A 10618-nucleotide genomic window follows, 5' to 3' on the forward strand; every position below is an offset into this window, starting at 1 on the left:
CAGGCCTTCCACCTGCTTTACAACCCCAGAATTTAGCAAGCAGAAACAGAAACCTATTTCACAAGCATTCCTGGCTCCCCACCCGTTTCTCCTCCTACTGAGTCCCAGATGGTCCTCGCTCCCTGAGCCCTCCACCCACTGCCATCAAGACAGAGGCTCCGGGGACCCTCTAAGATCTTCGTTTCCCCCTCCCCCCACAGAGTGAAACCAGACCTGTGCCCAGACCCCAGACCTCCCCTCCAAGCTTTCACCTCCGGGCTAGCGTTTTCCTTTCAATGGAAAGTCCCTCTCCTGGTCTAACTTTAATCCCTCCTGCTGCAAGCCTAGATCCCCTTTCTTTTCTCTTTGAAGCGACCCCTTTAAGATCAGAAAGGAAATCTTCCTCTCGCGTGTGCAGCCTCCTCTTTCGCAGCGCCCCTCCACCTTCCCAGCCCCTCGATTTTGCCCCAGGTTGGAGAAGTTCTTCGTGACCGCTCCGCACCTCCACCCCCCACCTCCCTCCACCCCACTAGAACTCAGGATTCCCCGCCCGAGCCGTGTCTACTGCGACCCGGGCCGGGCCACACCCGCCTCGCCCTTCCGCGGGGCGGTGACCCCCGGCAGCCGGCGGCGCGGCCACGACGGGGTTAAGGCTCCGGGCGGGGGGAGCCGGAGGGGGCCGGGAGGGGCGGGGGCCGAGCCAATCGGCGGCGGCGGAGTCCCCTGGGCCGCGAGCCGGGCCCGCCGAGCCGGGAGCCGGGAGCCGAGCGCGCCGGGCTGGGGCCGGGCCGGAGCGGAGCGGAGAGGCAGCGCGCCCGCCCCAGCCCCGAGTCCGCCGCCTGCCCGCCCGCAGCCGCCGCCCCCGCCATGGAGCAAGACCACAGTCCCCGGAAGATCCAGTTCACCGTCCCGCTTCTGGAGCCGCACCTTGACCCCGAGGCGGCCGAGCAGGTGCGGAGCGGGGCGGGGCGGCAGGGGTCTCGCCCGGCAGAGGACGAGGGACCCCGGACTGTGCGACCCCAGACCCCCGCTCAGTCCTCCCTTAGCGGTGCGCCCTGGCGAGGGCCAGCGCGGTGTTGGGGCGGGGGGTCTTCTCTCCCCTCCCCCACCGTGGGAGCCCCATCTCCCCATCCGTGTTTCTCCGAGATGGACAGAAGGACGAACGCCTGCCCTCGAAGCCGGTCCCCACGAAAGTCTCTCCCTTCCTTCCGCAGCCCTGGGGGAGGGGGCTTGCCTGAGCACATGACCCCTCCCCCCCTTCACCAGTCTTGCATCCCCCACCCAGTCAAATCCCGCCAGAGTTTCTGAGCTCGGTGGGGACGCCGAAGGGTGTCGGAGGGGTTAAGGGAGAGGGCAGGTAACCGAGGGAGTTGAAAGAGGAGAAAGAGCCCCCCAAGCCCTCTCCTAACTGGAGGCGATCCTGCCGGAGTCCAGAGAGTGAGGGCGAGAAGGGGTTGAGGAGAACTGGGAGGGCTGGGGCTTTGGGGAGAGGAGTGGTCTTGCGTGCAGGCTGGCTCCCCTCTCTGCAAGTCTGGACACGTGGGTCCTTGTTCGCAACTCCTGCCCTTTGGATCGGTAGTGGGGAGAGGGGGGGCGGGGAGGGCATGGGAAATGGCCTTGGCGAGACCGAGGCGGGGGCTTTCTAGGGGCTAGGGTCCAAGCCTGAGCGGAGACACGGAGAAGCACTGTGCTGGCCTGGGCTCAGGGGTGGGAGTCCAGGGCCCTGGCCCAGCCTCCCGTCCTGGCCTATTTTTAGCTCAGAGCAGCCTGGCAGAGGCGGCAGTGTATGAGAGTGTGTGAGCAACTGTGTGTGTCAGGGAGAGTGAGCATGTGTGTGGAGACAGTGACCACCCGTGGTGGCTACTACCACCCATTTGCCAAATATTTGCTCTTTGCTCCATCGCTTTTGGTGTTCTCTGTCCGTTTGCCTAGGCATCCCTGCTCCTAAAGAATATTCGTTTCCCGCAAGGTCTCTGCCCTGCTTCCCCACCTAGCTGCGGGGGCTCTGGCTGGGCCTCCCCACCTGAGCTCTGAGCTCTTGGGATGGGCTGGAGAGTGTGTTCTTCCTGCTGCTCCAGCTGTTTGGGGAAATAAGGTCTGGATGTGAAGGTTCAGTACACTCCCTGTAACTTTCGCTTTCCAGAGTGTGGGCAGGGGTTAGGGACCTGCATCTCCATCCCTCTCCCTGGCCTGGTGGAAGGCACATCTCCAGACCTCAAAGGTGTGAGAGCAGGGAGGGAGGGTGGGGAGACTGCAGACCTCCTGAGGATGAGGGGTGTGGAGAGCCAGGAGCAAGGGGAGCATTCCCTTGGGGTCAGGGAAAAGGCTGTTATGCCTGGAGGCAGGAGACTGGCTAAAATAACCTCAGATCCAGGGAAAGGGGCCCAAGAGTGTGAGTGAGCCAGGGGCTTAGGGGTGAGGTTCCAAGCAGAAATGCCTGCCACTGACGCAGCCAGTGCCCATGCCTGACACCTGCCTCTGTTTGGTGTTAGAGGAGGCAGGTGGAGGTGTGTGTTGAGAGGAGGAAGGGGTAGGCCAGCTGGCCTAGAGATCTGGGGGACAGGGGGGAGGAGGAGGCCATGCTATAAAGCCAGGGAGAAAAAGAGGCTGCAACTTCAGCCTGCTTTTCTCTCCTCTTCAGAAATCTGTGTCTGCTCGGCCTGAAATCCTACCTGTAGTCCAACTTCAGCCCCTCTTGCTGTTACCCAAATGTGTAGGCAGAAAACTCCAGGCTTGGCAGGAGCACCTAAGCCAGATCGACCTGAGAGGGTGGCAGGGCTGGAAACTCTGAGTTATGGAGCACAGAGTGGCAGGGGATGGAGGGGTGCCCACAGCTACCAGGTCCTTGGCGTAACTGGTTTGGAAATAAATCAGAGGCAAAGGCACCAAGCGTCCTTGAGAGCTAGAATTTGTGATGGGGGCAAGGAAAATGAAAGAGACCGACACTCGTTTCCTAGTAGTTCAGGGACCTGGGAGTACTTCCAGAAGTCTAACTTCCCTCCTCCTGTAGGACATCAAAATTCTCAAGGACTCTGAGCGCTTAGAAAGCTTGTCCAAGGCAAGGATTTGGTTATGGAAGGGACCTGTCCAAGGTCAGAGTCCTCCTGCCCTCTCAAGGCCCTTCCCATCATACTTGCAGTGTGCTTCTCAGGCTCCCAACTCCCACTCACCCCCACCCACCACACCCTCTCCCTGCCTCAGCACCCCTCCCCCAGGACGGACAAGTTCTCTCCTAGGAGAATGGCCTTACTCCGCTTGCAGGAAGCATACTTGCCCACCTGAGGGCCCCCAGCACGTTTGCTCCAGCAATAGCCAGAGGTGGACTCACAAATAATGTCTGCAGCACATGCCTGTATGTGTGCACGATCACACACACACACAGAACTGGTATTGCAGGGACCTTAAAACGTCACCCCAAACAGACACTGCTGGCTTGTCCTGAGAAAACAATGCCTACCCCAACCTACCCCTATTCCACACACCCATTTCTTCTTTGGGGAGCCCCTCAATAGACTAACCCTGCCCCCTGCTATACCTGATACCCACTTTCTGGGCAAAGAAAAGGGCAGGCGTCTTTCCACTCCCACCCCACCCCTTTACCCCACTCCGGTAATGATTCTAAATAATGGATACAGAGAGATAGGGATGTGATCATTCAGTGTCCTCAGCCTACTCCTCTCAGCCCTGGATAATTTTAGCCTCTTTCCTAGTCCCATTAGTCTTCCCTCCCCTCCTCTGCCCTGGAGGGAGTTGCAGGGACTCCAACCCCAAGGTTCCCTTCACTTCCAGACCTCCAGAGAAGGGAAAAACTACACGTCCCAAGAGTCCTTGGACTGGCTTTGACAACAACCAACTTTATTGGCAGCAAAACCGAAGAAGAGAGGCAGGGGAAGAGGGGCTCAGAGGCCCGGCAGTCAATCAGCTCTTAGCTGTTAATTTCTTAGACTGGGACCTGGGAGCCCAGGATAAGATTTTTCAGCTTAGCTTGAGTCCCTGGCCATGGTCCTGCCTCAGGCTCCTCCTCATATGATATTTACCACGACAAGGATTTCTCCAGACCGTTATTTCCTGTGTGTGTCCAAAGACAGGGAGGAGATGAGGGAGGGAGGGGCACAGGCCAGAAGAAGGCGCATTCAGATCAGACCTGCCTTCTCTGTGCTGCCCTTCCAGGCTGGGTGGGGCTGGAGGGGTGCTCTCCGCTGGTGCTGGCCCACAACAGGTTCATGTCCTTTTGGGGAGTGGGCTGGGACACTGAGGGGAAGGCTTTCTTCCCTCTCGGGTTATTTCTGACCATTGATCCAGGATGGACGGAAGGACAATGGGCCGGAGATCAATGCATTAGCACAGATATAGATGCTGAGATGGAGAGCTGGGCCAGGACCTGGGGAGATGCAGAGACAGAAAGGGGGCTGGAGGAGCAGCGAAGAGTGGGGGAGGTCTTCTGGGTCCCCAGGGCAGAGGGAGGGCCCAAGAATGTCCCCCAGGGACCGAGGGTTCAGTGTAACGTGGCGTGCTAAGTGGGTGGTGTGGATTCTGTTGCTGAGTGTGCGTGGGGCCATGATGCTTCCACATGTACTTGACCTCTTCCCTCAGATCCGGAGGCGCCGCCCCACCCCTGCCACCCTCGTGCTGACCAGTGACCAGTCATCCCCAGGTAAACCCCAGGATGGTCACTAAAGGGAGTGGGGGCTGCTGAAGACAGCTTGGTCCCAGTGAGAGAAGGCGGGTGCTAGATAGATAGCAGGGCAGGTCTGAGGAGCCGGAGGTCTGCTCGGTCCCAGAGGCACGAAAGTAGCAGCTGGATTAGCAGGAGGGTTTTCTTTGCCTTGGAAAGACCGAGCAGGAGACCACTTGGTTCCTAAGCCCCCCAGCAGTTGGGGTGGTCAGTGGAGTGCTGGTTGCTGCGGCAACAGCCTTCCAGGTTTCTCCAGCAACTGAGAGGCCACTGCCCCCATCCCCAGAGGCGGTGACAGCTGTGAGGGGGAGGGACCGCCTCCATCAGCTATTTTCACAGCCCCCAGAGGGGAAGGGGAAGGTTAGAAACAGCTTAGGGAGCAGCTGGCATTCTGGTCACCAGCATCCCCATCAAGGTCTGGAGAGATAGCAAGGTCTCAGAGAATGTCAGGGGCACTGGCGGGAGAGTGGAAGAGAGATGGTGATGCTAAGAAGCCCGACTGGCAATCCGGATACCTGAGCCTCCAACTTCCCTCCAACTACTTAAAAGGATTGTCCTGTACAGGACAAGTTTGCCGTTCTCTCCTCTGCTCGGTCCAATTCTTGATCCAGGGTAGGGAGAATGGCTGGAAGGAGGCAGAGATGGATATTTCGGGAGGAAAAGAGCAGAAGGACCACAAAGCCTGCCTTCAGGAACCTCCAGGTTTGAGGCAAGGATGTAGGTGCAGGCTAACTACAGAGACAAGGACCAGACTAGAAGCAGGAGATAAAGCCAACCAGCAGAGCAGGATGGGGCTGGAGGGAGGAGGCCAGGGCAGCCCGTCAGGACCAGCTTCCTCGGGGCAGATGTGAGGGACCAATCACAAGGGAGGTGATTGCAGGGGCTCCTCCCCTTGAGAAGTCAGACTGCCCAGGGCCCCTCTGGACCTCCCATCCCCATCACGTTCTCCTCTCTCTCCTTCCCTCAGAGGTAGATGAAGACCGGATCCCCAACCCACTTCTCAAGGTGAGCTGGCCCCTCCTGCTCAGCCCAGTGCAGAGAACCCCCAGACTTATTAGAGGGTTATACCTCCAGCCACTGCCCCCACCTGCAGGACCTTTTGTTTCCCTCCTGCTTGTGCCCTTCACGTGTTCTTCTTGAGTGGAGGTGCACGCGCAGTTCCCTGCATTCTCCCGACACAGCCGTCTTGCTCACCATCATGGGCAGGGTAGGGGCTGGGGAAGCAAGAGTTTCCTTCCCCTTACTTTCTGAAGCCTACGCCTCCCCAGCCCCCATCTACAAGCATGGCAAGGCGGAGGGGAGGGCGAAAAGGGTGGGCGCCCACCTGTGCCCTGTGCCCTTCACAGCCCACTTTGTCCATGTCTCCACGGCAACGGAAGAAGGCGACGAGGACCACACCCACAATGAAAGGTTGGGAAAACCCTTCCCCGCCACACCTGATGCTGAGCAGTAGCCAGGACGGCATCCCTTTGGAAGGAATCCTTGGGAAATCATTAAACCTGCCTTTGCAAAAGGAGAGTTGCTGGAGCCTGAGGGGGGAGGCGGGGTGGGGAGGTGTTGCATTCCAGCTCTGCCACTGACTAGCTGGATAGCCTGGGAGAACCCGCTTAACCTCCAGGGCCCCTGGATACTACCTCACTTTGGCCGTTAAATAAAGTATGTGAAGTCACCTAGCACAGTGCACTGCACAGAGAAGGTACTCAAATTTTTCTTGAATCTAAATGGAGTCTTTTCTCCTGCCCACAAGGGAGAATAGGTATCCCAGCAAGTCAGGAGGATCTTTTGTTCTTAAAGGCTCTCCCCTTCCCCTCTCTCAGCTTTGAAGAAAGTATGTTTTATTGTCTAGCTTCAGTCCCTTTTTATTGGCCAATGAATGTCCTTCCTTGATCAGGAAAGTCAGATCACACAGGCAGTGGGCACTGGCCCTCTAGTGGAGCTGTTGAAGCTGAGGGTCCACAGAGGAGACAGGGCAGTCTCGTCCAATGTTCTCCCCCTTTCTCTTCGCCCCCAGAGCTCCAGATGATGGTTGAACATCACCTGGGGCAACAGGAGCCGGGAGAGGAGCCTGAAGGAGCCGCTGAGAGCACAGGGACCCAGGAGTCCTGCCCACCCGGGATCACAGACACAGCAGCAGAGTCACGACCGGGCACCTCTGGGAAAACATACAGTGCGTTCAGGCTGGGGAGGGACCAGCCCAGGGGAGGCCAGCCTTATTGGCTATGGGGAGGGGCCTAGCAGTAGCCAGAAACTGTCCTGAGAATATGGATCCTTTGCATAACCAGCATGTGTTTGCATCTCTTCACCTTTCCTTACTAAATGACACCATCCCCTCCCACTTGGACTTCCCAGCTCCCTGATATATGGTGGGGGGGGGCGGTGGAGGTGCCTGCCAGAATGGAAGCAGCTTTCTGGGCTGGAATTCTGGCTCTGCCACTACACCAGCCCCGAGGCCTTGAGCTACTTACTTAACCTCAGTCAGCTAAGTGATAATGATGGCGCCTATTGCATTGGGTTGTTTGTGAAAATTAAATGAGACTGGTCCTTAGCTCGCCAGCGAACCCACAGAAAGCACGCAAGAAATGGAAGCTGCATGTCCACGGGTCCTTATCCCAGACGTGGGTCAGAAGTCAGAGTTTTTCCAGCTTTACCAAGGTGACAACGGAATATATACTGTGTGTTCCATCATACTCGCAACAGAGTCCCCCTGTAGTCAAACACATGAATATTTCTGCAGGGAAATGATTGGGCACACTAAGTGGGATACATACGCTATCAAAAGCTTCCTGTCTGTTCAGGTCAGGTTTAGCCACACATTGAGATCATACCCAAATTTTTAAGCTTTTTTTAGAGGTGGTTTTTTTTTTTTCCTGATTGCAGACTTCAAAAAGCTAGTGAACCTAAGTAGTCATTGAGACCAGAGAAAACCCTGTGGGTCTTGCCCCCTTGCCCTCAGCTGGCCTTGGGCTCCTCTCAAGGGTGTTGGAGTATGGGATGGGGTAAGCAGAAGCAGCTCCCTCTCTCCAAGCCCTGGTGAACTCTAGCTCTCCCTGCTGCCACCTGCTCTCCCTCCTCAGAGCCTGCAGAGTCCATCCCTAACACTCAGGAGAGGGGCAGTGAGAAACCCAGCACAGAGGGGCCCTCAACCCAATGACCACCGCTGGATTCCCAGGGAGCCAACGCGGTAAGACCCCCGGGCTGCGTGCCCAGTCTGCAGGGGAGCAGGCTGTGTGAGGAGGGCAAGGGCTGAGATCTAGAGTCAGGGAAAGGGAACAAAGGACCAACTTCAGCCTCTGAAAAGCTGTCCTCTGTGGCTGGAGGATTTGCATCTCTCCTTATGGACAAATATGCTTCCCAGGTGGCTCGGTGGTAAAAACTCGGCCTGCCAGTGCTTAGGAGAGGCAAGAGACGCAGGTTAGATCAATGGGTCCAGGGTTATATTTCCCCTGGAGGAGGAAATGGCAACCCACTCCAGTATTCTTGCCTGGGAAATTTCATAGACGGAAGAGCCTGGTGGGCTACCGTCCATGGGGTCACAAAGAGTCAGACGCGGCTGAGCACGTACACCTGGTGGATAAAGAGAAATGGGATTCAGCTGCAGCAGGGGGCACTGAGGTTAGACTCGTCTGAGGACTTCTGGCTCCTGGAATCGATGATGGAAGTAGACCATGGATTTTCTGATAAAGGGCATTTGGAACCCAAAGGGAGAGCCTCATCTGTCCAGGCTGGATGACCGCTCCAAGATCGTTCCATGTGGTCTTGCCTGGAGTGGAGACATGGATGAAATGACCTCATGAGCTCTGATTTGACAGTCTCCCCTCCACTGTGTAGACAGGACGAGGGGCCAGTGACTGGTATGGGACGCTACACTTAGATGCCTGACTAGCGGGATGGCTGGGCACACCAGCGGGGGAGGGGACCGTAGGACCTCAGGCCTCTCACTCACTTTCTCTTCCTACCCGCTTCCCTTGCAACAGGTCTGAGAGTGAGGAGGCGTCTTGGAATCAAGACCGCAGTTGAGAATGCATGGACACTGGATTTGTTTCTTGTTTCCTCACTTTGGGGGAAAAATCTCTTGTTTTTAAAAAGTGATAAATTTGGTGTTAAGTCCTTGACATTTTCCTTCTTTCCCAACTTGAAGAATCTTTTCTCTCTCCCCTCTTGTCCTGCCTTCTCTGCAGCCCCCTCCCTTCTGCCCAACTGCCTCCAGGAAGGAGGGAAAAGGGAAGCTGGGCAGGAGCCTTGAGAAGGGAGGTGTTTTTCTCCAGCCCTACCCTTACTTGGCTGGGAGAAGAGAGGCCTTGGAACCCTAAGGCCTGGCCAGCTGTGATGGTGCTGTGCGCGCCCTCTGCTGGACAAAGCCAGGAACTGCACCCTGGCCCTTGGCCCTTGGGAAAGAGGGTGTGTTGCTTCAATGCCTCCTTGCCTGCCCTCTGAGACTTGGTGATTCCCAAGCTCTGCAGCTGGGAGGAGACCACCACCCAGATTCCAACCTGTTAGCCAAGCTAGATTGAGGCCACGGGAGCCATTCACGAAGAGGCGCTTGCTGGGAACTGGAAAGGTCACCTCTCCCCTTGTCCTTGGAACTGAGGGGCCAGGGTAAACGACAGAAGCTGAGCAGAGATGAATAACCTTTCTCAGACACCACAGCCAGGCCTCTCCTGCCCACCGCTTCTGATTTTTTCAGGCAGTGGAGGGAAGGCAAGATTCACCCCTCTTTAGAAGAAGTGGTATGCTGGAGAGAATAAAAAGCACTTCAGAAGTGGAAGGTCCCTTCTGCCAGCCCTGCTGCGCACCCTCGGGCAGAACCTCCCCTCTCTGGCCTCCGTATATAACAGGGCACACACAGCACCAGGGTTTTGTCCGCTTGAAGAGACTTTGCACGTGAAGACGCCCAGTGCACTTTCACCCGGCAAACAACACACACAGCCAGGCCTGGTCTCCCTTCTTTATTGACCTCTGGCTATAGCAGGGTTCCGAGAGACCGAGGACAGGGGTCAGTCACATGCGTCTCTACCCCTCTCTGGGTGGGGCAGGAGGAACGAGTGGCAGGTGGCAGGTCTCAAAGACCGTGGCTACGACTTCACACGCACAGGGCCCACTGTACAAATGCACGTCTGGTATTTACAAGGAAGGAGGAGGGCAGTCACTGGACTTGGGCCTTTCCTGGGACAGAGCGGGGCCAGAGGAGCCTGAGGAGAGGAAGGGGCGGGGGCCTGGCTGGGCTGCCGGCTGCTTTCCACCCGCCACTGCCCACTTGCCCCAGGAAGGGGCCTCCTGGGCCGGGGCTGGAAGGGCGGGACCCTCTCTGTCAGCAACGCAGGACTGCTGAGGATGCCTCACCCTCCCCATGCGCCCTTGACCCCAACCCAGCTCTCCCGCCTGTGCTCTAGGATGCATCCTGAAGGTGCTCTGCTGGGGAGACCTCAAAGCACTTTACAGACATTGGTCGGATGGGAGCCTCCCGGCCCCAGGGGAGGGGAAGGAGGCGACGGGTTCAGGACTCGGCCAGGGCAGGTGACAGGTCCTTGAGGACCCCCCCACTCAGCCCCCTCTCTGGCTCCTCCTCCCCGTCACCATTCCAGAATGGGAGGGAGGGAAGACTGCAGAGTCTGGGCGGGGGTGGGGGTGAAGCAGTGCAGGTCTGGGGTACAGAGGATGCCCCCATTCCCAGGCCCTAGAAAGGTGCCAGGCCCTGAAGGAGCCCACGCCCCTCCCTGTGCAGAGCTCTGAAAACCCCCAGCTTCCTATCCTGTTCCAGCCCCTCCCAGGGGAGGAAAAGGGGAACCCAGACCTGCCAGCTAAGATCTGGGGTAGGGGGCTGAGGAACCCCCCAAAATGTATTGCTTAGAAACTTGGAGGCAAAAAGGATGGGGGAGGGCCCAGGGGGCTGGCATCTCTGACCCTCCCCCCAAGCCCTGGGAAACCTCCAGGAAGCTCCCCTCCAACCAGTCATCTGGCCACGGG

General features: G+C 57.7%; 1 protein-coding gene across 1 annotated transcript; it reads left to right on the forward strand.

Annotated features, from left to right (window-relative positions):
* Positions 1–793: 793 nt before the first annotated feature.
* On the forward strand, positions 794–8834 carry PPP1R1A (protein phosphatase 1 regulatory inhibitor subunit 1A). The gene is made up of 7 exons (XM_068971708.1): positions 794–930; positions 4573–4633; positions 5622–5659; positions 6001–6064; positions 6666–6821; positions 7729–7835; positions 8629–8834. The coding sequence occupies exons 1-6, from the start codon at positions 847–849 to the stop codon at positions 7803–7805; spliced, it is 480 nt and encodes a 159-aa protein (XP_068827809.1). The 5' UTR covers positions 794–846; the 3' UTR covers positions 7806–7835; positions 8629–8834.
* The last annotated feature ends 1784 nt before the right edge of the window (positions 8835–10618 follow it).

Source organism: Capricornis sumatraensis, chromosome 4 (assembly GCF_032405125.1).
Source record: "Capricornis sumatraensis isolate serow.1 chromosome 4, serow.2, whole genome shotgun sequence".
Lineage (NCBI taxonomy): Eukaryota > Metazoa > Chordata > Mammalia > Artiodactyla > Bovidae > Capricornis > Capricornis sumatraensis.

What these genes read in the sequence shown, in the direction of transcription:
- PPP1R1A (XM_068971708.1), top strand. Translation starts at nt 847, where the DNA reads ATGGAGCAAGACCACAGTCCCCGGAAGATCCAGTTCACCGTCCCGCTT. An exon ending in ACCCCGAGGCGGCCGAGCAG is followed by an intron (nt 931 to 4,572) that starts GTGCGGAGCGGG and finishes CTCTTCCCTCAG; the next exon opens with ATCCGGAGGCGCCGCCCCAC. An exon ending in CAGTGACCAGTCATCCCCAG is followed by an intron (nt 4,634 to 5,621) that starts GTAAACCCCAGG and finishes TCCTTCCCTCAG; the next exon opens with AGGTAGATGAAGACCGGATC.